General features: G+C 41.7%; 1 protein-coding gene across 4 annotated transcripts in view; it reads left to right on the top strand.

Annotated features, from left to right (window-relative positions):
* Positions 1–27761, top strand: part of NBEA (neurobeachin) — a 1081445-nt gene that overhangs the window by 1016212 nt on the left and 37472 nt on the right. For all 4 annotated transcript variants that reach the window (XM_075337333.1, XM_075337330.1, XM_075337331.1 and 1 more), the window contains 5 exons: positions 3186–3275; positions 5107–5299; positions 12467–12538; positions 14527–14682; positions 17700–17870. In XM_075337333.1, the coding sequence (XP_075193448.1) occupies positions 3186–3275; positions 5107–5299; positions 12467–12538; positions 14527–14682; positions 17700–17870 (682 nt within the window). The remainder of the gene's footprint in view (positions 1–3185; positions 3276–5106; positions 5300–12466; positions 12539–14526; positions 14683–17699; positions 17871–27761) is intronic.

Genomic DNA, 27761 nt, shown 5'->3' with positions numbered 1-27761 from the left:
GGCAGTGAGGCAGCAGCGTGTTCACACCAACAGTCTATTTATTGTTGCAGCATAAATAGATCCAATTTCCCACTGTCAAAGTCTCTTCCGGATCACAGCCGGTGCATATAGACAAATTCTTTGCATCATAAAGTCTTGTTACCTTGGGACCCCGTTAACCGCAGGGATCTGTGTAAGGTTCTCCTAGGCTCACACTCTTGGCCTGTGTTCACTCCACACAGAGCCAGCCCAGCTCACACGGCATGTGTTAGCTTCACCAAGCCTGGCTCTCAACTGAGACACACCCTGCTGTGCTCGACCTGATTTAAACGAAAATGCCGGACATGAGGATTGCTACAAAACCTGGACTGGGAGGAGGGATCTGTCTCCCTGTTACCCTTTGTGCTATACTCCCAGTAATAGCTATAGCAAACTCAGAGGGTTTCCAGACACATTCTGGGGGACACATAGCGGTCTTCAAATATTACCCCTGTCACTGCCTCACAATATATATATATATATATATATATATATATATATATATATATATATATATATATAGAGTAATCTTGTGAATAGTTCCAGCAGGTAAGAAGACCTCAGGTGATAGTGCTAAAATCCAATTTCATTGAGCAAGTTTAAAAAATTCCACAGCTCGATTGGTAAAGTGCAGGATACATGCTGATCAGACTACGCGTTTCAGCAGTATAAGGAAGCCGCCTTCTTCATGGTTTCAAGCTCAAGGATTTTAGCACTATCACCTGAAGTCTTCTTAACTGCCGGAACTATCCGCAAGATTACTTCTATTGCTGGATGTTTTCCCAGTCCTGCTCCGTGCAACCAAGTAAGACCAGGTATTACTAAACCGGAGCTCTGAGGTAAGATGGTCCACTGCTTAATATACATACAGTATATGCATATGTATATAGATATATACACAGGCATATATATGTATATATATATAAAGTGTGTGTGTGTGTACGTGTATATATATATATATATATATATATATATAATTTTAATGTACAGTGTGTGTATGTGTATATATACAGTATATATACTGTGTGTGATATATATATATATATATATATATATATATATATGTGTATATATATATTTATTATTTTTTTATTTACTAAGGATGTGACTCTGTAGTATCCTGTGATCCACACCCACTTGGTATAGATTATAAAAATTTGCATCTACAGAATAGGCCCATATCTCTAGGACTGTATGGTTTAAAAAAAAAACAAAAAAAAAGCTGTACCTAATCGGGGAAGTGGTGGGAATAAAATAAGAGCAAGAATCTGATAATTTTGAGCTAAAATAATTAAAAATGGAATTGTAATTATCAGATTTTCAGTGCAGAATTTTAATCGAAAGTGAATTGGAAAGCTGCTATTTTTTATATATTACTTCCATTTATACCCATATTTTAAAGAGAGCCTGCCAGGTCCCTTATGTCCTCCAAGCCAGTAGCATTCACATTTGCATGTCAAAATTCCTTTCCTAACCAGCCGTGTATAACATCATTCTCTAAAACCAGTGTGTAAAAAAAGTATTACCTCGGTTTTTCATATGCAAATTAGGGCCTTGACTAGTAGACTGGTCTTTGTTTCCCTTGACTAGTCGGCCCTCTTTCCATATGATCACACCCCTGTGGGCGTGATGACATGATTTCTATGAGCCGGTGTCACCACAGCTCCTGGAAATCTTGAGCATGCGTGCAGCTTATTTCAGCAGTGTCAGTGCGACTCTCAATCTGCGTGTACGTATCCCTGCTTCAAAGAGGCGCATTGCGTATGATTGGAAGTGCAGAAGCTGTTTTCCGCTCATGAGCAAGTGCGCCTCCCTGAAGCCGGGACGCGTACACCCGGATTGAGAGGCGCACCGACGCTGTTGAAATGAGCCATGCATGCGCAGTATTTTCAGCAGATGCGTTGACGCCGTCCTACGGAAATCATGTCATCATGCCCACAGGAGTGTGATAATATGGAAAGAAGGCCAACTAGTTTGGGAAACTAACACACCATCTACTAGTCACAGGTCTAATTTGCATATGAAACACGGAGGAAATAAATGCTTTTTGTACACATTGATTTATACAGGGCTGGTTAGGAAGGGAATTTTGGCAAGCAAATGTGAATGGTGCTGGCTTAGGCTGCTTTCACACATCCATTGAATTGTGGATAAAACGGTTCCGGCGTCAGATCTGTTTTATTCTCAAGAGACTTGTATTAGCGCCGGATTGTGCCGGATGGCCGTGCGTTGAATGCGGTCCGGCTGCCGGAAAGGACGCAGCATGCAACATGTCCTGTCTCCGATAAAAAAACGTACCACGCCAGATCCGGCATGTTGTATAATGGAAGCCTATGGGCACTGGATCCGTCGTCATCCGGCATATGACGGAATCCAACGACGGATCCGGTTTTTTGAACTGTGCATGCTCAGTATCACAACGGATCCGTCAAAAAACAGAAGGAACGCATGGAAAAAACTGATGTGACAGATCCGTTTTTTCGCCGGATCCGTCGCATCAGTTTTTTCACCGGATTGTGCCTGACTGCAAACACCGGATTTGTGAAAGCAGCCTTAGATGGCATAAGGGACCTGCCAGGTTCCCTTTAAGAAAGGAATAACCCTTTCATAGTCCTCCGTTATGCTGTATTATTACCTCTGGGGGCGCCATATTTTGTGATGAGGATTTGCTGTTCGCGGTGCTCTGTACTCACTTCGTCATGTCTTTTATATTTCTTTAACTGTTACTTTTCTCATTCATCAAGATTCCCGAGGCGTACTTTATAAGAGACCCCCAGACTTTTCTCCTTACTGGGGATTTTGTGCAGGTATCTGTGCGCTGTTGGTGGCGTGGGCACATATTATTAACATGTACACGTGTGTTGTGTGAGAGCCGGAGACATCGCTCCGCTCTTTAGCTGCATGTCACCACAGGTTAACATTCAAAGATAACCCAGATCCGATCATAAAATGGTTATTTGGTTAAGTGAAGCATGCTCGAGAGAAAGCAAAGCTTGTCTACAGAAATACTAACACTTGGCTGAGCCTGCAGCCCGGGAGAAAAGCACCGGTGAATTTTCTGGACTTCTTTCATGGCTGACTTGGGATGTGCTTGCATTGTCAAATAGTGTGTTGACCTATCTCTTTGATGCATATTGATTATGACAATCACTCCTCTCTCCCTGCAGGCCATGGAGGCACAGATACAGAATTTTGGACAGACGCCATCTCAGTTGCTTATTGAGCCACATCCGCCTCGGAGCTCAGCCATGCACCTGGTGAGATATAACGGCTTGTGGGGTTTTTTTTTCCAGAAGAAAAACAGGGCCTGGTTTTCCTTTGTATTTCAGGGCATGAGTATACGTGTGTGTGTGTGTATATATATATATGCACACTACCCTTCCTAGCCCTTTGTGATATCCATCGCCTTAAAGGGATATTACTGAATCAACAATTAAATGCTATTGTTTGACGAAAAATTAGATCACTATTCCGTATAATTTTTGCATGGCTTTGAAGTACGGTAATTCATTGGGAACCTTGATAGTATGGATTAAAATATATTGCATTCATTTATTTGACAGTGAGTAAAAAATAAATACAAAAAAAATCAGATAATTTATTTTATAAATAATATTGTATATTTGCTGGAATTAAAAAATACCCCTTTAAACTCAGATCCTGGCTGTTAATCTTTTCTTTAAAAAAAATGACGAAGCGCTGCATTCAATGGGTACTCCCATCTCAGACACATTTGACAGATCCATTTATGGCACCTTTGGCTATTTTCAGAACTCGCGATAAAGGTGAATGGAGGGAGATGCCACTGCACCGACACCTCTATATTCACATTAAAGGGAACTTGTCACCAGTTTGGGGGCCTATAAGCTGCGGCCACCACCAGTGAGCTCTTATATACAGCATTTTAACATGCTGTATATAAGAGCCCAGGCCGCTGTGTAGAACGTAAAAATGACTTTATAATACTCCCCTAAAACGGTTGCTGCGGTGGAGTTGGGTCATATGGGCGTCTTTGTTCTCCAGTACCGGCGCCTCCTCTTTCGGCCATCTTCGTCCTCCTTCTGAAGCCTGTGTGCATGACGCATCCTACGTCATACACACTTGCCAGTCCCGTGCAGGACCTCAATGCCGGCGAGTGTGTATGACGACGTGTATGACCCGTCATGCACCCCGGCTTCAGAAGAAGGACGACAAAGCTGGCCGGAAGAGGAGGCACCGGAGAACGAAGATGCCCATATGACCAAACTCCACTACCGCGACCATTTAGGTGAGTATTATAAAGTGATTTTTACGTTCTACACAGCGGCCTGGGCTCCTATATATAGCATGTTAGAATGCTGTATATAAGAGGCCACTGGTGGTGGCCGCAGCTTATAGGCCCCAAATCTGCAGACAGATTCCCTTTAAACTCAAGACAAGGCCAACATCTATCAAGGAGGCTCCATTCTTGATAGGTGCAGGTCCTAAGTTTGACACCTGTATCATGATCCTCATATCAGAAACTAACGCCAGAGAAGGTTAACACTATTAATTATATGCAGAGACAGAAAACTATATATACTTAGGTAAGAGAATTAATGGAATCAGCATGCAAATGGCTAACAAAAGAACAAGCCAGATGTGAAAGAAGGAACAATTGCTTGATTATTTGTTGTCAAGTTGGTAAAATAAGGCTATGTGTTCACGTTGCTTTTTTGTGTGCAGATTTTCTGCACAAACAGCATGATTTGGCAGGAAAAAATGCGCATTTTTTTATAGTGTTTGCACATTTTTTTCATATACGTTTTTTCATGTCTTTTTTTATTTGCTTTTATTTTTAGTCATTGTGATCTTGGGGGTTCCTGCGCTGTACCCCTACGATCGTCGCCAGGTCTCCGGCTGATGCTAAAGCTGGGATCCAGCTCTCACTGCCCGGAGTGGTGCTCTGAAGGTGTCAGAATTGTAAATACAGCTCTGAGCCATAACACATGCTGTAACTCAGGATCAATAAATATATGTGCTAATCCTGATGAATGATACATTTCACCTTATTTTCTTCCTATGACTTTTTCTTACTGGCCGTATTCTTTCTTTCTTTCCCCCTCGCAGTGCTTCCTTCCACAGAGTCCGCTCATGTTTAAAGACCAGATGCAGCAGGATGTCATCATGGTGCTGAAATTTCCATCCAACTCCCCAGTCACACATGTTGCCGCAAATACGCTGCCCCATCTCACCATCCCTGCAGTGGTGACTGTCACATGCAGCCGGCTATTTGCAGTGAATAGGTGGCACAACACTGTGGGTAAGTGGTGCCCTTTCCCGCTATATTCCAATTAGGTTAATCACATTGCTAAAGTGTCATATCGTATTAAAGATGCCGAAATATGTCTGCCAGGCATCACAGCTTGTGATCGGAGGGAGCTTCGTATAGGAACAAGAATATCCAATAAATCACAATATATACAGTCTACGCTGATAAACACAACATTTGAAGATGTTCCTTCCACCATGAATTATCACCCTTTGGGGCAATTGCTTTTTTTTTTCTTTTGTTTTACCTAAATGTATTTCTTTTGGATTAAATATTTGTTTGCAATTGGTGAAATTTTTAAAAAACGCTCTTGTCGTTTGCTAGATGTAGAATGAGCTAGCTAAGAATTTGACAGTGAGCTCGTTCTGATGGAGAGTTTGTAACTCTTTTAACTGTTTTTTAATTAGCTCTTCCATGCTAATTTATGACCACAGACCTCACCCAAGTTGAGATGAACTTTGATGTGATCATAAATCAGCCAAAAGGAATTCAGAAGAGACCAAAGCCCGCTTTACACACTGCAATGTATCTTACAATGTGTCGGCGGGGTCACGTCGTAAGTGACGCACATCCGGCATCGTAAGGTACATTGCAGTGTGTAACAGCTACGTGCGATTGCGAATGAACGGTAAAACGTTCATCACACGCACGTCGTTCATTCCTCATGAATTGAACGTGAGGTTGTTCATCGTACCCGGGGTAGCACACATCGCAGTGTGTGACACCCCGGGAACGCTGAACAGATCTTACCTGCGTCCTGCGGCTCCCGGCCCACAATGCGGAAGGAAGGAGGTGGGCAGGATGTTTACGTCTTGCTCAGCTCCGCCCCTCCGCTTCTATTGGCCAGCTGCTGCGTGACGTCGCTGTGACGCCAAAAGTCCCTCCCACTCCAGGAAGTGGACGTTCGCCGCCCACATCGAGGTCGTATGGACGGGTAAGTACGTGTGACGGGGGTTAATCGTTTGTGCGGCACATTCAACAAATTGAACGTGCCGCACATACGATGGCTGCGGTTACGATCGCATACGATATCGTATGCTGGATCGTAAGGTGTAAAGCAGGCTTAAGAAGAGTTACAAACCACCATCAGAACTCAAGCAGCTCACTGCATCCAGCGGTGTTGGTGCAACAAAGAGCCTGTGATAGCCAAATGATGCAGCAATTTTAAAGAATCCAATTGCAACATTTTTTTTTTTTTTTGCCCAAAATACATTGATTTAAGTAAAAAAAATAAAATAAAAATGTATCTATGTCCTACAGTAATAAAAGGAAACATAAGTTCATAATATTACCAATGATCATATAGTTTTATGGGGTCCTAATGAAGAGCTAGAACCGTCCTGTAAAACCTCTTATCTGATCACTGTCGTATTTTCCTCTATTGCTTTTCCGGCTCTTATCAATTTGTGTTTTTTGTGGGGTTTTTTTATTCATGTTAATCCTTTTGTCTCTGTAGTATTATAGACCCATCCAATGGCCTACCATACATCCCATACATCATTGCAAGGAGCAAGAAAGAGCTCTGTTTATTGCAACTGTTACATAGCCCCCGTTCTTCATAGATGGGGCTCCCATAACATCTTTATACCTTAGTAAGAAAGCGGTTGTCCTTGTGAGACCACTTTTTCAAGTTCTGGGTATAATCTTTTTCTTCTTTGTGCCCCTAATACACCCTTAGATCATTCCTTGGAAGGTTCGCTGAGTTTATATAAAGCCACCAATACTCTGCCCTTATCTGGTAATACCAGTTAGACCTTGTTCACTTTGTGGTTGTTTTTTTTTGTCCTCATTTAACTTATTTATCATATACACCACAAAGACTCTTGAAAACTACATTAACCATAGGTTGTGACTGATGATGTAAAGTGAACCTGTCAGTTCTCCTATGCAACCAGAACCACGAGTAGTTCTGGGTGCATATTGCAAATCCCTGCCTAACTGTCCCAGTATCTAGTAGCATAGATAAAGAGATCTTTAGAGAATGGATTTCTAAAGATCATTTCTTTTATGCTAATGAGTCCAGCGACTAGTCTCAAGGGCGTTACTTCTTTTGGCTAGTCGGCCCACATTTTTGGTAACCAGCAAAGGTAAAGTGTGATGATATTACTAGGCTGAGAAGGTCCATGGTTATTGGCCCCTCCCAGCCTAAAAATAGCAGCCTGCAGCTACCCCAGAAGTAGCGCATCACGTAAGATGCTCTAGTTCTTTCGCTTTCTCTCAGCTCTTCCTGATTGCACTGGTACAGTGGCAATCAGGGTAATGGTTTATTGGGTTGATGTAAGTTGTGTAGTGTCAGCTGGTATCCAGCCCAGTGGTTAGTTATGGAGAGGTGTCTATCACATACCCCCATTACTAACCCATTATTTAAAAAAAAAATAGACACACCTACACGGAAAAAAGATCATTATTTTCAATAATCACTCCCCAAAACTTTTCCTTTGTTTACCATTTTATTAAAAAACAAAAAGCAAGTAGCTCTGCCGTAGTCCAGGAAATCCTCCGTAGCTCAAAGAAGGATATCTGAAAACAAAAACACAAATATACAGTACAGACCAAAATTTTGGACACACCTTCTCATTCAAGGAGTTTTTTTTTATTTTCATGACTCTGAAAATTGTAGATTCACATTGAAGGCATCAAAACTATGAATTAACACATGTGGAATGAAATACTTAACAAAAAAGTATGAAACAACTGAAAATATGTCTTATATTCTAGGTTCTTCAAAGTAGCCACCTTTTGCTTTGATTACTGCTTTGCACACTCTTGGCATTCTCTTGATGAGTTTCAAGAGGTAGTCACCGGAAATTGTTTTCACTACACAGGTGTGCCGTGTCAAGTTTAATAAGTGGGATTTCTTGCCTTATAAATGGGGGTGGGACCATCAGTTGTGTTGTGCAGAAGTCTGGTGGATACACAGCTGATAATCCTACTGAATAGACTGTTAGCTGTTTTTTTCTTGTCATAATACAAATTCTAAGTAAAGAAAAACAAGTGGCCATCATTACTTTAAGAAATGAAGGTCAGTCAGTCCGAAAAATTGGGAAAACTTTGAAAGTGTCCCCAAGTGCAGTGGTAAAAACCATCAAACGCTACAAAGAAACTGGCTCACATGAGGACCGCCCCAGGAAAGGAAGACCAAGAGTCACCTCTGCTGCGGAGGATAAGTTTATCTGAGTCACCAGCCTCAGAAATCGCAGGTTAACAGCAGCTCGGATTAGAGACCAGGTCATTGCCACACACAGTTCTAGCAGCAGACACATTTCTAGAACAATTGTTAAGAGGAGACTTTGTGCAGCAGACCTTCATGGTAAAATAGCTGCTAGGACACCACTGATAAGGACAGGCAACAAGCAGAAGAGACTTGTTTGTGCTAAAGAACACAAGGAATGGAAATTAGACCAGTGGAGATCTGTGCTTTGGTCTAATTAGTCCAAATTTGAGATCTTTGGATGCAACCACCGTGTCTTTGTGCGACGCAGAAAAGGTGAACGGATGGACTCTACATGCCTGGTTCCCATCGTGAAGCATGAAGGAGGAGGTGTGATGGTGTGGGGGTGCTTTGCTGATGATACTGTTGGGGATTTATTCAAAATTGAAGGCATACTGAACCAGCATGGCTACCACAGCATCTTGCAGCGGCGTGCTATTCCATCCGGTTTACAATTAGTTGGACCATCATTTATTTTTCAACAGGACAATGACCCCAAACACACCTCCAGGCTGTGTAAGGGCTATTTGACTAAGAAGGAGAGTGATGGGGTGCTATGCCATATGACCTGGTCTCCACAGTCACCAGACCTGAACCCAATTGAGATGGTTTGGGGTGAGTTGGACCGCAGAGTGAAGGCAAAAGGACCAACAAGTGCTAAGCATCTCTAGAACTCCTTCAACACTGTTGGAAAACCATTTCCGGTGACTACCTCTTGAAGCTCATCAAGAGAATGCCAAGTGTGTGCAAAGCAGTAATGGAAGCAAAAGGTGGCTACTTTGAAGAACCTAGAATATAAGACATATTTTCAGTTGTTTCACACTTTTTTGTTAAGTATTTCATTCCACATATGTTAATTCATAGTTTTGATGCCTTCAATATGAATCTACAATTTTCAGAGTCATGAAAGTAAAGAAAACTCTTTGAATGAGAAGGTGTGTCTAAACTTTTGGTCTGTACTGTACATACACATACACAGACAAATAAAACAAGACAATTACCCTAGTTCACCACTTTATTCAAAAGAAGACAAAAACTTCCAGCTGATCTGATGTAGCCCAGAAAAAGTCTATGGAGCATTGTTCTGACACTCTGTAGACTTTGCTAACAGGCAATTCCGGGTCACGCTGCACTACGTGAGACCTGGCGTCTCTGAAGAGCGGTGGCATCAATAACGTTACTGCTTTTCAGGGCTGCCGGGCCACCAGGTAACTCTGGGTCACGCTGCAGTGCAGGAGATCTGGTGCCTCTGAACACCAATGATATCAGTAATGTTACCACACATCAGAGGTGCCAGGTCTCACCCAGCGCAGCATGACCTGGAATTGCCTGTAAATAAAGTCTACAGAGTGTCAGAACAAAGCTTCATAGACTTTGTTTGTCGGATTCTGTCTGGATTACTTCGGATCAGCTGGGATTTTTTTTTTCTCGTCAATAAATTGGTGAACGAGGGTAGGTTTGTGAGAGAATCCGATCACATTAGATGGCACTCGCAGCAGAGTTTGAGCAGAGTGTCATTAGCATCTCGCAGCCCTGTAGTCGTGATTAATGTTCACATTAGGAGGTCTTCTGGTGTAACTACGGAAAATCAGCCAAAAATGTGATGTGAGCAGAAGACTTCATATCACACTACATGGAATGGATATATTGCACAGTCTGAATAGAAAACCCGCTGCACCACATGGACAAAGTCATCATAAAATAAGACCTAATGGACGATTAGCTTGCAAGGTTATTCCGTGAAATCCCTCCTTGTATGTCGCCTGGTATAACAATCAGCTGGGTGGTGCAGTGCCGGCTCTTCTTCCCTTGTTACCATTAGCTTTCTGGGAATTGTGTTCCCTTTGGGTAAGTCACCGGTCACTTGAAAGTTTGTCTGGTTACAGGGGCTGTTCCTTCACAGTAGGGTTCTGGCACGCTCCATACCTTGGAGATTTGTGCAGAACTAGTGCACAACAGCAGAAACTTGTCAAAGCTACTTCTCAATTCCAAGACACACTTTAAGGATAGGGTAAAATACGTTTCTTCTGACGATGAAAAGGAAGAAATCAGAATCAAGTAGCCAGGAAAGATCAAGCTGTAACCTCTATCACAGGGTGGTTTTACTGCATGTATTAATGCAATTATATACAAACTGAAATTACATATGCAACTCTGTTTAGGATTATTACAGACGTAGCAAAGGTTATCTTTACTCAGACGAAACCGCACTGGTACATTGCATTACAAAAAATAAAGTGTAATTTGACACCTAACTTGACATTGTTCAATTGTCTCAATGGAAAACCCCTTTATCTTCTATCTATAGCATGGGTGGGCATTTAATTTTCCTGAGGGGCCACATGAGAGACCATGACTGGTGTGGAGGGACGAACCGATAGATAAAATAATTATGTTCAATATTAATATAAACATATTAATTATAATTATTTTATTTTAATAATTATATCACTTAATATTTAGCAGAATTAAGTATGCTGACATCTTCCCTATATACCATATGCGCACAAACAGCCCTCCTATATACAGCATGAGCCCCACAGTCCCCATATATACAGTATACGCCCACACAGAGTCCCCCTATATACAGTGAGTCTCCACAGAGCCCCTTTTATACAGTATGAGTCCCCCATATACATTGAGCTCACACACAGTCGCCCTATGTACAGTGTGAGTGCCAACAGAGTTCCCCTATATCTAGTATGAGCCCCCACATAGCTACTATATACAGTATGAGCCCTCACATAGCCCCCATATACAGTATGAGCCCTCGCTTAGCCCCTATATACAGTATGAGCCCTCACATAGTCTCCATATATACATTATCAGCTCTCACATAACCTCCCTATATACAGTATAAGCACTTACATAGCTCCCTATATACAGTATGAGCCCTCACATAGCCTCCATATATACGTTATCAGCTCTCACATAACCTCCCTATATACAGTATAAGCACTTACATAGCCCCCTATATACAGTATGAGCCCTCACATAGCCCCTTATATGCAGTATGAGCCCTCACATAGCCCCCTATATGCAGTATGGCCCTCACATAGCCTCGCTATATGTAGTATGAGCCCTCACATAGCCCCCTTTTTACAGTATCAGCATTCACACAGCCTCTATATATACAGTTTGAGACCCCTATATACAGTTTGAGTGCTCACATAGCCCCTTAGTTTTAGGTTCACACAGGGGTGGAGACTGAGAGCAAAAGGGTCCCTTTGCATGAATTGTGTATGCCTCCCCTTCTCTTTCCTAAAGGTGGATATTCTTGCCGTCAACATGACAATTCCACGCTCCCTCAAACTGTGTGGCATTGTGCTGTGTGATAAAACTGCAAATTTTAGAGTGGCCTTTTATTGTGGCTAGCTAAAGGCACACCTGTGCAATAATCATACACAAGGTCACAAACACATATCTGCAGTACAAGCAGCATTGGTTGTATGTAGAAAGAAACAGATCCAACAACTATGCTTACTTCTCTGTTTCTTCCTAAGTTGCTGATGACCCTGTGGAGTTTGTGTCCTGCGTGTCCTCTCCTCCTGTGGATGTGGAGCTGTACAACCTGCACATTCCTATCCTACAATGCTGAAGTGGCTTTTTCCCACCAGTCCTCACAGAGAATGGTGAAGCCACTGCTGCTTCATTCTATTGGGGATAAAAGTGTCCCATTCTGCCAATTGGTGTCCCAACAATCCGATCCCTCCGATCTATGTTATTTCCTATCCTGTGGATATCTACATAAAAATGCAAAATAGTTTTTGTATCATAACCCCATTTAGTGAGATAATCTTTTGTAACACGTTTTCAAGATGATGCATTGTGAGTAAGGGTTACCTTTGCTACATCTGTAGGTCTGTTTTATAGAACTCTGTTGATCGCTCATCGTAATATTTTAGCAGAATTTAAGGAACAATCTGATCATAATCTCTTCCATGCAGGTCTGAGAGGAGCACCTGGTTACTCATTGGATCAAGCCCACCATCTTCCTATTGAGATGGACTCTCTGATTGGTATGTATAAAGAAACTTCTTTATTTTTATTAAAGGGGTATTCTCAAATTATTAAATTGCTTTCATTCGTTAGAAAAAGCAAATCAATTGAAAACTTGCATATATTCAGGCAGTCTGATTTCATTATTCATCAGTGAGAGCCTTTATCTATCTTAGTGTACAGCTGGTTTACATGGATCTCAGCCACTAGTATCTGTCCATTAGAGGAGTTAAAGGGGTATTCCCATCTCCAAGAACCTATACCAATATGTAGTAGAATAGGTGTAATAATAATATTAGCGTATACCTCCAAGTAGAAATGTAGTATAGTTCTCCTGATATAGCCATGTCTCTTACCTCATAAGCAGGGCATTATAGCTTGGGTATCCGTGGTTATGACCTTGAGCAACTACTTGTCACTGTATGAGTAGACATAACCATGGATGCCTAATCTGTAATACCCTGCACATGAGGTAAGAGACATGCTAATCATAAGAACTATACTACATTTCTGATCCGAGGTATTTCCTAATATTATTATTATTATTATTATTATTACTCCTACTACATATTGGGATAGGATCTTGGAGATGGGAATACCTTTTTATCTCTAAACATGCCTGCCCATTGATATATATACAGCAGTTAGCTACTCACCTCCCTCTCAGCTACTGACAAGCTGCTATAATCAATCTTGCTCCTATTGATCCTGTGAAATACCCACCACCCAGCATCATGGCTCTCACTGTCTGGAGCTGTGTGCTTGTTCTATTGTCCTGTTGTTTCCATATGTAAATACAGTGATAACAGTGTAGACTCATAACAAACCACTGACAACTGAATGTGTTAAGGTGGTGTCACACACAGCGACGACGACAACGACGTCGCTGCAACGTCACCATTTTCTGTGACGTTGCAGCGACGTCCCGTCACTGTCGCTGTGTATAACATCCAGCAACGAGCTGGCCCCTGCTGTGAGGTCGTTGCTCGTTGCTGAATGTCCTGCTTCATTTTTTCGTCGTCGCTCTCCCGCTGTGAAGCACACATCGCTGTGTGTGACAGCGAGAGAGCGACGAAATGAAGCGAGCAGGGAGCAGGAGCCGGCGTCTGGCAGCTGCGGAAAGCTGTAACCACTGTAAACATCGGGTAACCAAGGGAAGACCTTTCTCTGGTTACCCGATATTTACCTTCGTTACCAGCCTCCGCCGCTCTTGCCGGCTCCTGCTCTGTGCACATGTAGCTGCAGTACACATCGGGTAATTAACCCTATGTGTACTGTAGCTAGGAGAGCAAGGAGCCAGCGCTAAGCAGTGTGCGCGGCTCCCTGCTCTCTGCACATGTAGCGACATTATGATCGCTGCTTCTGCTGTGTTTGACAGCTAAGCAGCGATCATAACAGCGACTTACAAGGTCGCTGTTACGTCACAGAAAATGGTGACGTAACAGCGATGTCGCTGTCGCTATGTGTGAACCCAGCTTTACAGTTCTTCTAATACTACAGTTCTGTTATTCAACAGAACTGTCACTCAAAGAGGAGTGCCTGCCCTGCCAGACCCCAGAAAGGGTAGAGACTGAGCTGCTCAAGAGAAAACTTCAGAATAACACTTTAAGAACAATAACAAAATATACTGACAATACTAATTCCAGTTAATCTACTTGAGATCTATCAGGCTGAGGGAGGAGGATGGAGAAGCCACGTTGTCTCCATCACCTCTTATCAATGGTACATGTCAATGTATCTGCTTATAATAAAAGTGTTGCCATTTTTCGCAGCCCTGCTCAGTGATAGTAATAAGTAGCCCCTTCCCCTAGTGTATACATATAAGCTAAACAGAAAAGAAGTGTTAGCCTATTGAGAAAACTCCATGCAAAAACGGCAACAGTAGTTGTAAATAAAATGTTTAATATACAAACTTGATTTACACATTCGGTCTGATGATAGATGATGATAAGTTTTAGTTGTAATGAAATAATTGCTAAAATCTTTTTTGTCTGTTATTTTCCTATAGCCAATAATTCTGGAGTTAATAAACGCCAAATCACTGACCTCGTAGATCAGAGCATTCAGATCAATGCGCACTGTTTCGTGGTCACAGCTGATAATCGCTACATCCTAATTTGTGGCTTCTGGGACAAAAGCTTCAGGGTATACTCCACAGAAACAGGTAAATGGGAAACCTGGTGGTCTTATAATGTGTCTGTGAGTATGTGTGTGTATCACCAGTCAAAAGTTTGTACACACCTGTTCATGCAATGGTTTTTTACTGTTCTTACTGAAATGTGCACATAACAGACTAAAGGCCGCTTTATTTACACACAACGATATCGCTAGCTATCTCGTTAGCGATGTGACACGCCCAGATCGTTGCTACGATTTGCCGACATCACTCATAGGTCGTTTTTTAGCGGTCACACGTACCCATCTCACAAACGACGCTGCATCGTTCAGCGATATATTGTTTGACCAAGGTGGTCGTGTGGACACCATGACACAGCAATGCTCCCAACGATTCAGGCAACGACAGAGGCATATAATTGTGTCCGCCTTATCAACCATGCCTGCCAAATCAGAACGCAGTTGGTACCACCAATCAGAGAGAAAGATGCGTGGAGCATTGCTCGTAGCGTCACACCCGCATCGCTGATGACGGACGCACAACGATGTTGTTCGTCGTTGGCAGGGTGTCAAACGTAGCAATGTCTGCTGCTTTCCAAACAACTAACAATATTTTGAAAATGAACGACGTGTCAACAATCAGCGATTTTCGCTCGTTTTAAGATCGTTCGGAGTCGCTCGTAGGTGTCACACGCAACGACGTCGCTAACGACGACGGAAGTGCGTCACGAAAACCGTGACCCCGACGACATATCGTCAGATAAATTGTAGCGTGTAACGGGGCCTTGAGACTGAAACCAAATTATGAAGGAGCAACTATGGGAATAAGGATAAAGGAAGTGTGAAACAAAGCAGAATTTATATTAAACCTTAGATTTCTTACAGTACACCCCTTTTACTTTCATGACAACTTTACACCACCCTTGGCATTGACTTTCCAACAGTTTTGAGAGAGTTCCCAGAAGTGTTGAGCACTTGTTGGTTGCTTTACCTTAACGTGCAGTCCAACTCCTCTAAAACCATCTCAATTAGGTTGAGGTTGGGTGATTGTTGATGCTATGTCATCTGACTGAGTACTGCATCCCACTTGTTCTTGGTCACATAGCCCTTAAATATCCTGAAGGTGTTTTGGGTCATTTTCTTGTTTCCGTACAGTTGATAGACCCACTAAGCACAAACCAGTTGGGATGGCATGCCATTGCAGAATGGTGTGGTAGCCATACTGGGTAATTGATTAATCACCAGCTCGGTCACCAGCAAAAAAAAAAAAACCCGCATTATTACATCTCCCCATCCATACTTTACAGTGGGCACCATACAATGACATGGGGGTTTGTACCAAAATTTTCAAGTTTTGTCCCATCAGACCAAAGTTCTGATTTCAACTGATCTTATGTCCAGTCCTTATGTTGTTTGGTCCAAACAGATATGTTATCCTTTTTTTGGTCATCAGACTTCATTGAAGAAATTCAACTATAAAGACTTGCTTCTTGAGTCTCCTCTATATAGTTGATGTTGAGATGTCTGCTATTTGATGTCTTTGCATCATTTATAAGAGTTATCTGAGGTGCTGTCAATTTGGATTTTCTGAGACTGGTAACTCTCATGACCTTATCCTGTGCAGCAGAGGTCATTTTTGTCTTTCTTTCCTGGAGTGGCCCTCATAAGAGCCAGTTTCATCGTAACGGTTGATTCTATGTCTACATGTGAGGATGCCTTCAAGGTTCCAGCAATTTTCCTAATTGTCTAAACTTTATATTTTAAAGTACTGATGAACTGCTGTTTCTAATTATTTAGTTGAGTGGTTCTTGATGTATTTTTGCTTTGAACAGTTATGCAATAGAACTCAACATTTTACAGATCTGTGTACCAACACTGCCTTGTAAAACACACCTGATGATCAAAAACACTTTCTTTTGGCTGGTGATTCCACAAAAGTACTTTTAATGATGAATACTTGTTCATTGGAAATCATACCATATGACTGCCTGATGAAGCCAAGGGAGTGTACAGCTGTCATCAGAGTAAAGGGAGATACTTTGAGGAATCTAGGGTTTAACACATATTCCGGGTTGTTTCACAAACCGTTCTTTACTCCTTTTTCCCATGAGTTCCTTTATAGACTAAAGGGTGCTTTACACGTTGCGACATCACTAACGATATATGTTCGGGGTAACCTCATTAGTGACGCATATCCGGCGCCGTTAGCGACATCGCAGCATGTGACACCAAGGAGCGACGTGCAACGATCGCAAAAACATCTAAAATCGTTGACACGTCTCTCCTTTTCCAAATATCGTTGATGTTGCATGCTGCTGGTTGTTCGTCGTTCCTGCGGCGTCACACATCGCTATGTGTGACGCCGCAGGAACGACAAACATCTCCTTACCTGCGTCCACCGGCAATGAAGGAGGTGGGCAGCATGTTCCGGCCGTTCATCTCCGCCCCTCCTTTGCTATTAGTGACGCTGCAGTGACATCGCTATGACGCCGAACGCATCTCCCCCTTAAAGGAGGGATTGTTCAGCGGTCACAGCGATGTCGCTGATGAGGCATGTGCATGTGACGCTGCCGTAGCGATAATGTTCGCTACGGCAGCAATCACCAAATGTCGCACGAACGACGGGGGCGGGTGCTATCGCTCGCGACATCGCTAGCAAATGCTAGCGATGTCGCAGCGTGTGAAGCACCCTTTAGACTTATGGCAGCAAATTCACATTCTAATAAGAATAAGGAAAGCCATTGCATAATGAGTCCAAACTATTGACTGGTACTATATATATATATATATATATATATATATATATATATATATATATATATATATATATATACTTACTATTATTTATGTACAGTGCTCAAACTTCTTGTGGTGCCATTTTTGATGTTGCTATATGTAATATACTGTACCTTTGCTGTATGGCCACCCACAACTTCCAGTAATGTTCCCTTGATTGGACTGATCCAAAACAGAAGCAGTCAGAAATAATTGGTCTTACCTTACATATTGTTTTATACCAATATCTGGTTTTATTTTTTTAACTCTTTATTTATTTATTTATTTTAGGAAAACTGACCCAAATTGTGTTTGGACATTGGGATGTTGTTACCTGTCTAGCAAGATCGGAGTCTTACATTGGTGGCGATTGTTATATAGTGTCAGGCTCACGTGACGCAACACTGCTTCTCTGGTACTGGAGTGGGAGACACCATATTATAGGAGACAATCCAAATAATAGTAAGTGATCAAGTTATGGGATTAATGTATTGATTGCTCGCTATTCTCTTTATATTGAGGGTTAGGTATGAGGACTACAGTACTGGCCAATTGCTTGCCGATTACATTTCTTGTCCCCAATGCATGTTTTTGGATATTTTCCAAACAGTCATACATTGGGTGCAATGTATTATCTATGGCCAGTTGACAGCTTTTGATTAGTTTGTCAGGGGTTGTCACATTGATAAATAACCTATTAGAGAATTCTGTTCATAGAGGAGAGGTCTTCTGTTAAAGAGGACCAACCACCAGGATTTTCATATATAACCTAAAGCCAGTGCAATACTGGTGCTATCATGCTGATTCTATACATACCTTTAGTTGTGAGATCAGATGTATACTTCCTGAAATATAGGCAAGTAAAGTTTGTGAAATGCACTGTTATTTGATGGTCGGGTTTAGCTAGTTATTCCCGCCCCAGTCTGCATGCCTGTCCTTCCTCCCACTGTCTCTGTTATTACAAAGGAAGGAAGGAGAGAAGGACAGATAGGTAGACAGGGGCAGGAATTACCTACAAAACCTGACCCACCTATTAGATATTTCGTTGCACCTCTCATGAAATAACCGTCCATTTTACAAACTTTACTTGCCTATATTTCAGAAACTATACATCCGATCTCACAACTAAAGGTATGTATAGAATCAGCATGATAGTGCTGGTATAGCACTGGCTTTCGTTTATATAGGAAAGTCCTGCTGGTTGGTCCTCTTTAAGGACCTTAACCTAATATCTATGGCGGTAAGCAACTGCAAAAAGTGTTTCTCACTTTGGAGGACTCAGTGTAATTTCTAATTTCACCTGTAGAGGAGCTGCAGGGAGTTTGAATACTTGTTGCTGGATTGCAGAGACTATCATTGCAGGTCCTGAATAAAGCCACCCAGTGACAAGCTTATTGTTGGGGGGATCAATTGTTGGTGATCTTTTTTGCAGGAAAATGATTCTCCCAAATGGACATCCCCTTTAAAATAGCAGATAAGCCAGTAAACTCTAGTATCCCTCTTTAAAAGAATAGCTGGTCATATATGAAACCGTACGTAGCCTGCGCCTCATCTTTATTAACCAGCATTTCTTCAAGCAAATTAGGGCTTGTTAGATGAAAATAAAGGAAAGCAGGTTTCACAATGTAGGTTAAATCCAATTAGTTAACATCATTAGGATGAGAATGAGAAAAAAAAGCCTCGGCTGATACGCTTGGCAAAGGATTGGGTTTCAGTCCTGTCATCTAGAGGTGCATATAGGAGATACAATGTAGACGATGGAGGCATGAAAAGCTGTTAGGTTATTATAATTAACTAGGCTAGGTGCTTGACTTGTGATGTTTTTCCAGGTTTTTCTCTTTCGTTTCATGACATCTAAGACAACTAATTATCTGTTTTAGCTCGTGTGCATCCAATTAGCAAGTGACAGGTGTTTTAAGTATGTTGTATGTTCATAACATCCTCACCGCGGATCGCTTAAAATGCACATATAAATGGCGGAGCATAAATCATTGTTTTTGAGCGATTCTTAAAGTATAAATCAGCATAACAATGTATGTAGGAATGCCAGTCAAAGAATAATTCTCTGATTCCGGGACATGCATAGAAATCATGGGGGCCCCATAGCAGAAGTCCAAATTGAACCCACCCCACAATAAAAAATAATAATATTCACCGGGGTCACAGACGAGGATATCCCACAACATTGAAACCCTTACAAAGTAATTTTCCTCCTGTGGAAGCGTTGTAGTGTTCCCAAGCACTATGATACCCCTTTAATGGTCTCCATAAAGAATGAGGCCAGCAAAAGTACCCATACACAGTATGATCCCCCAGAGTTCATTCTTCCACAGTACCCTCTACACGCACAATATACTGACCCTACAGTACCCCAACTCCACTCCTCTGCAAAGTATGGTGACCCCAACACAGCTGTCCACACACAATATGATGGCCCCACACATACTTTTATTAATGGCTCTCCATACAGTATAATGGTCCCACACAGTATGTTGACCCCTAGACAACCCTTCACACAGTATGACCCCCACACAACCCTCCACACTGTATAGGGCTCTGCACACAATATAATGGCCCCCATTAGCCCTCTAAAAGTATAATGGCCCCACCTTGAAGCAGTATATTGGATATAACATAGCCCTCCAAACAGTATAGTTCATAGAATCATAGAATGGTAGCGTTGGAAGGGACCTCCTGGGTCATCTAGTCCAACCCCCTGCTCAAAGCAGGATTCACTAAATCATCCCAGACAGATGTCCGTCCAATCTATTTTTAAAGACTTCCATTGAAGGAGAACTCACCACCTCTCGTGGCAGCCGGTTACACTCGTTGATCACCCTCACCGTCAAAACGTTTTTTCTAATATCTAATCTGTGTCTCCTCCCCATCAGTTTCATCCCATTGCTTCTAGTCTTTCCTTGTGAAAATGAGAATAAAACTGATCCCTCTACAGTGTGACAGCCTTTAAGATATTTGTAGACCGCTATTAAGTCTCCTCTCAGTCTTCTCTTTTGCAAGCTAAACAATCCTAAATCCTGTAACCGTTCCTCATAGGACATGGTTTATAGACCAGTCACCATTCTGGTCACTCTTCTCTGAACTTGCTCCAGTTTGTTGATGTCTTTTTTAAAATGTGGTGCCCAGAACTGGACACAATATTCCAGATGAGGTCTGACCAAAGAGGAGTAAAGGGGGGTAATGACTTCATGTGATCTAGACTAGCCCCCATGTAGCCCGGCAAACATTATAATGTCCACCACATAGCCCTCCAAACAGTATATTGGTTCCCACATAGCCCTCCAAACAGTATAATGGCCCACACATAGCCCTCCAAACAGTATAATTGCCCACACATAGCCCTCCAAACAGTATAATTGCCCTCACATAGCCCTCCAGCTAGTATAATGGCTCCCACAATGTACTAAAAATTAAAAATACTCCTCATTCCACTGCTGCTCCGATCTCTGCAGTGTGTGTTCAGAAGCTCAGCACAGCTGTACAGAGCGGGCACAATATAGTGACGTCATTGCGCACGCTACACTTAGACGTCAAACTCTGACAGGGATTTAGCACATGGCGGTATGGGGGCGCATCATTTTAATTGCCCATCGATGCGCCTTTGATGTGGTCGCGGGTTGCCGATCGGTTGCTATGACAACACGGGATCTGCTGAAGACCTCTGTGCTTGTAATAGCAGCACTGCTTTGAACCTATGCCTGTGGTCGGGCTTCAAAGGAGACAATGCTATAACATTACTATATATTGCACAAGCATTCAGATGATCACAGCATCAAGTTCCCTAAGGAGAATATTAAGAACAGAAAAAAAATATGTTTTAATAAAAAATATGAAAAAAAAACCCCAAAAAACTAATTTGTTCAAATCACACCCCTTTTGACCCATTAATAATAATGATCATAAAATAAATAAAGATACATGTGGTGTTGCCACTGTAAACAAAAATAAAAGTAAAAATATTAAAAGTTATTAAAAATAGAAAAAACATGAAAAAATTATAAACTAGTTTGAATCACTACATTGTTTCCCCCCATTAAAAATAAATTAAAAAAAGCATGATATTTGACTTTGACATTGCATTGTAAAAAGTGTGATCTATCAAAATAGAAAAGTAACCCATGTGGTACATGCCATAAGGAGGAGAAAAAAATTGAAATGACAGAATGTTTTGGGGTTTTTTTTCGCCATGCCACAAACTTCAGAATTGTGTTTTATGCCACCTAAGAAAATATCTGTAATAGTTTAGTATCGCTGTAATCGTACTGACCAGGAGAATTATGTTTCCAGGTGATTATTTTTTTTACCATACAATGATAACATAAAAATTAAACTCAATAAAAAATTGTATAATTGCATTTTTTTTTTTTTTTTTTACAATTTTACTCCACTAGCATTGATTTCCCATTTTTCAGTACACTGTATGGCAAAATGGATGATTTTGTTAAAGCTACAATTTAATTTGTAAAAAAACAAGCTCTTATACAGCTTTGTTTAGAAACAAAAAGTTACGGCTCTTGGAAAAAGGAGTGAAGAAATAAAAAAAATAGCTGGGGAGCCAAGGGGTTAAGGCCATGTGCGCACTAAAAAATTGAATTTTCATAAGAAAATTCCAGACCTCTGCAAGAATTCCCGCACCCACGGCAGAAATTCGCACGCAAATTCCGTATGCGGTTTTACCCCGGGATGTTGCGGCTTTGCCGTGGATTTGCCGTGGAACTGCTGCAGAATTTCTGCGGTTTTTCCGCAGGTTGGTCCCTGCGGGTTTTTACCAATATTTAATGGTAAAACCGCAGGGACCTGCAGAAAAGAAGTGACATGCACATTAATTCCGTAGCGGAAATTCGCAGGTATAGAAAAAAAAAAGCAGTGTGCGCACAACATTTTTTTATACCCATAGGTTTTGCTGGGGAATGACTGCAGAAATATTACACACATTTTCTGCAGTAAATCCCCAGCGTGCGCACATAGCCTCAGGAGGTCCAATACTCCTCTAACATTGTCTCAATGGCACTGCACTCGGTCATCCAGACGTTGCTATACATTGATGAGGAGCAGACACCCTGAAACCACTGTCAGCAATGAGTCTCCGGTTTGGCATTTTTCCTCCGTTGTGTTGCAAGGCTCATAAAAGAGTCAAACATTGACTTGTAAGGTAGTCACCTCTCATAGGTCATACTTGTAATAGAGCTTTATGTGCATAGCTTTCTATAAAGTACAACTTACAATTGATGACATTTTACTAAAATTAGTATTTTCCACCCATATACAGTTGTGCTTAAAAGTTTACTTACCCTCACAGATTTTTTGCCTTTTTGGCCTCTTTTCAGAGAATATGAATGATGGCACAATCTTAATTTTCCACTCATGGTTAGTGGTTGGTGAATCCATTTATTGTCAAACTACTGCGTTTTCTCTTTTTACACCATAATGACAATCAAAAACATCTAAATGAACCTGATAAAAAGTTCACACACCCTGGTGATTTTGTCCTGATAACATGCACAGACTTTGACACAAATGAGTTTGAATGGGTAATAAAGGTAACATCCAAAAGCTGAGTGAGTTTCTGGGATCCAGACAGACTCTTGCATCTTTCATCCAGCCACTGATGTTTTTGGATTGGGAGTCATGGGGAAAGCAAAAGAATTGTCAACGGATCTACGGGAAAGGATAGTTGAACTGTATAAAACAGGAAAGAGATAAAAAAAGATATCCAAGGAATTGATAATGCAAGTGACCAGTGTTCAAACTGTGATTAACAAATGGAAAATTAGGGGCTCTGTAAAAACCAAACCATGATCAGGTAGACCAACAGACATTTCAGCCATAACTGCCAGGAAAATTGTTCGAGATGCAAAGAAAAACCCACAAATAACATCAGCTGAAATACAGGACTCACTGAGAACTAGCGGTGTGGCTGCTTCAAGATGCACTTGAAGAAAAATGGTCTGGATGGTCGAGTCGCCAGAAGAAAGCCATTACTGCGCAAATGCCACAAAGTATCTCGCCTACAATACGCCAAACTGCACGGAGACATGACTCCAAACTTCTGGAACAAGGTAATTTGGAGTGACGAGACCAAATCGAACTTTTTGGCCACAACCTGGTGAGAACTCAAGCGCGTAGTTCATGCAAGAAAGCCCAGGAATTTACAGGATCTGGAGGCTTTTTGCCAGGAAGAATGGGCAGCTTTACCATCTGAGAAAATAAAGAGCATCATCCACAACTACCACAAAAGACTTCAACCTGTCATTGATGTTAGAGGGGGCAATACACGGTATTAAAAACTGGGGTATGTGAAGTATTGATCAGGGTCATGTGGATGGTTTTGGTTGTCATTGTGATTCTAAAAAGAGAAAACCGTAGTTTGACAATAAATTACTTCACCCAACCACTAACCATGAGTGGAAAAAAAGATTTTGTGTTATCATTCATATTCTTTGAAAAAAGGCCAGGAAAGCATAACAAATCTGCCGGGGTATGTAAACTTTTGAGCATAACTGTAGCTTGTTTGTAGTAGCAAGTACACATAGTAGCCACTATGGGTTGGAATGTTGTCAGGGCAAAATGTCTCACAATTTTTGGGGTCTCCAATATTTTGTTACACTTCAGAGTTCATTCCTCTGACTTCTCAAGGCAAAAATAAAAATATCTAACCACACTCCCCCCATTACAATCCTAATACAATTTCATCATTTATTTACTCACATAAAGTTAGTTTGTTTATGGTCCCATACAGTCAGACCTACATAAGGTTTGTTTAAAGAGGTTTTCACTAGTAACTTCACCCACTCTCATTTGTCCTAACTCTACCTAACACTTTCTCAATGTAATGTAAGGGAGTACCCTTCCCTGTTCCTGTAAGCTCATCTCTCTGTGGCTGCTATATCCATCTGTTGTTGTTCTGGCTCTCCTACTAGTAGTAGAAGTAGTATATTAAGAAATTGTTAGTTAGGAAGAGTTAGGACAAATGAAAGGTGGTGAAATTAGTAGTGGAAAACCCCTTTAAGCCTCATAATGGATCCCTCATCAGATCAGCAGAGTTGTCCTTTCCTTTGCCAGATGACTATTCTGTGTGTAAGGAAGTGTAGATAATGATAGAGGAGACATCTTCCAATCCAATCATGCACCACTACGAGGGGAGAGTGGACTAAAATGGTGTTTAGCCAACAGCTATTGAAAGTAAATGGACAGCTTTAGTCCTCAGTAGACACTACAAATGTACAGGTATATACAATGTTCTGCAACGTTAAAATAAAAAAAATCCTATAAAAGTGCCCCCTTTTTGTCATTTAGTAAGTTTGTTGGATTCGTCCTTATCAACTGGAGCTGATCTGCGGCAGATAGCAGTTCTCACACTGTTGGATTTGGCGTTCTCCTGTATGACACGGACGGGTGCCATTAATTTGCTGGTATTGATCAGGTGGTGGCAGCTCCCCCGTCTGCACTAGATGGCATCCTGTGATTTTTAACAATATCCATTGTGGTCTGGAATTAATGTATGATCATTTTATCAGATCCCAAATTTTTGCTTTGTTTCACTCCATCCTTTCATTTAAAAAAACATCATTGTATATACAGCAATTAAGTGTTGCACAGGACTGGGGCAACCTGCAAATAACATGGCACTAGGATGGTTTACCATTATTTTATGTGATGTCATCATAGTAGAATTATTACATCACTATTCAAACACTTCTGTGTGATAGATGGGGGTCCCCCTGTGTCCGTCTATTATTGAGACCCCCATAGAAGAGAATTGTGAAACCAAAGCCATTCTTGTGATAAGTGCAGGTCCCAGAGATAGAACCTGCATCTACCAGTCATTTAGAGCATATCCATGGAGTGTCTGTGATGGGAGTACCCCTTTTTTTAATATTGCATACATTACATTTTTGTAATATGCATTCCTATTCGGTATGTGAAGCTCCTTGAGTTTATGGTATAAGGCTTATTATGGCATACATCCATAGCACAATTATGCCTTCCAGTTACCGTAATGATTCTGTGGCCGTAACGATTGTTGGATTGTCCTACAACAATTACTTTTTGTGGAGACGGACACACTGAGATTGTGGTAACAGTCTATGAAGATAAATTGTTTTGTAACAGAATATTGAACTTTAGCTTGTCTCTATAAGTAATGCTATGATCAATACGCATTGACATTTAAGTCAACATAAGTCATCCTGTATGGATCTCCAGGGGAGAGGTCTCCAGCAGTCAGCCAGTACATAAAATAACCATTCACCACTTGTAAATCCTCAGCTAATCTCCGGGTTGTGCAGACTACAATTGCCTGCCATTAGTGCGGTCAGTGGATCTGCCTCTCAAAGGAAAATGTGTGCTAGATATTCGGAATATGAATATGTATAAATATATTCATAATAAAGTTAATCACCTGTTATAGGCTGCAGACTGTATCAATCTAAAATTTCAACCACCGATAGGTGAATCGATAGATTGGACTGGAGCTCCATAGATCTTCAAATCTGAGGATCCCTGTTCCCCGCTCATCCCTGGCTCTCTGCTTCCTGCAAATAGTAGCTGGATGGAGCGGCCGGTTGTGAATTCACCCAACTGTTTCCATGTAATGTTTTTGACACTAAATATGTGAAGATAACCAAGCTGAGCGCTGTACACCGCTATAACGACCACTCCCAAGGACAATGATAGAGCGACTGGGTGCACACCAATCTAAATTTTGTTCTTTTCTGAGTAAATTAACTGAAAATCTGTCAGTCTGCTCATTATAAGGTTAGAGTTTCTAGGGTTGGGGTCACACGACCATATTATTGGTCCAAGTGAAATCTGATAAAACATCGTTATGCATTCGGACCAATGTTATTCAATGAGGCTGTGCACATGTCCGATTTCTTTTCCCCCGGACCGGGCCGGCCCAAGAAAAAATGGTAAATAATGCTGGAAGAGACAGTAAGCGCAAATAGGGTCTTATCCTAACACACTGTCAGCAATGGTGCTGTAAGGGTAGACCCACCTGGTGTGGTTGTGAGAGTCATAACCACTGTAATGGCGTAAATACGGATGAGCAGAACTCACATGGAGATGGAGTTCAAATATGGAGACAAAAGGGATAATAGACCGCGCTACCGTAGAAAAGAGAATCCGTGTAGAAGAAATTATTTTATTTGTCTATGCGTTTCAAAGACTTAATGCGTAGACAAATAAGATCCTTCCTTCTACATGGATCCTCTTTTCTACAGCAGCGCAGTCTATTAACCCTTTTCTCTTCAAATTTGATTTGCATGTCCAAGAAAAAAGTCACAGCATGCATCGTTTTCATCCATAAATCGGATTGCACTTGGCATTGCAAGTCAATGAGACTGCACAGTCCAATTTTCACTGACAGGATGATGGAGAAAACTTTTTTTTTTTCCATCTTCTCCACATCCGAGAAAATCAGACCATACTCTGAGCGTAAATTACATATTCGGAACGATTTTCTCAAATGAGGGTAAATACGACCTTGTCACCTTAGACTAAAGGCAGCGTTACACGGGACGATATATCGTGCAATCGCATGAGCGATCGCACCCGCCCCCGTCGTTTGTGCGTCACGGGCAATTCATTGCCTGTGGCGCACAAAGTCATTAAACCCCCGTCACATGTACTTACCTCCCTTACGACGTCGCTGTGGGCGGCAAACATCCTCTTCCTGAAGGGGGAGGGACGTTCGGCGTCACAGCGACGTCACACAGTGGCCGCCCAATAGAAGCGGAGGGGCGGAGATGAGCGGGACATAACCTCCCGCCCACCTCCTTCCTTCCTCATTGCCGGCGGCCGCAGGTAAGCTGTGTTAGTTCCCGGGGTGTCACACGTAGCGATGTGTGCTGCCACGGGAACGACGAACAACCGGCATGCAGAAGGAAGAACGAGATTATGAAAATGAACGACGTGTCAACGAGCAACGATAAGGGGAGTATTTTTGCTCGTTAACAGTCATTCGGAGGTGTCACACGGTACGACATCTCTACCGATGCCGGATGTGCGTCACTAATTCCGTGACCCCCGACGACATATTGCACGATATATCGTACCGTGTAACGCCGCCTTAACTTTTTTCCTATTTTTGAGATCACGAAGTTCATTTCACCTTTGATGTGGTCTGTGATCATAAATCTACTGGGAAGAGTTCAGGACAAGAAAAGGTAAGAGAGTTGCAAACTCTCTAATCAGAACGAGCTCACTGACAGACTCTAGATAGAATGTTATTAAAAAGTATTAATACCTTGTGAACTTTTCCTCTTTTTTCATGTTACCCTAAAACACATTTAAGTTTCTGGGTGTATGTGCACATGATCAGGACCCACTGCA

The sequence above is a fragment of the Anomaloglossus baeobatrachus genome, chromosome 2 (assembly GCF_048569485.1).
Source record: "Anomaloglossus baeobatrachus isolate aAnoBae1 chromosome 2, aAnoBae1.hap1, whole genome shotgun sequence".
Classification (NCBI taxonomy): domain Eukaryota; kingdom Metazoa; phylum Chordata; class Amphibia; order Anura; family Aromobatidae; genus Anomaloglossus; species Anomaloglossus baeobatrachus.
The sequence above is the reverse complement of the archived record's forward strand: the minus strand, read 5'-3'. Positions and strand labels throughout refer to the sequence as shown.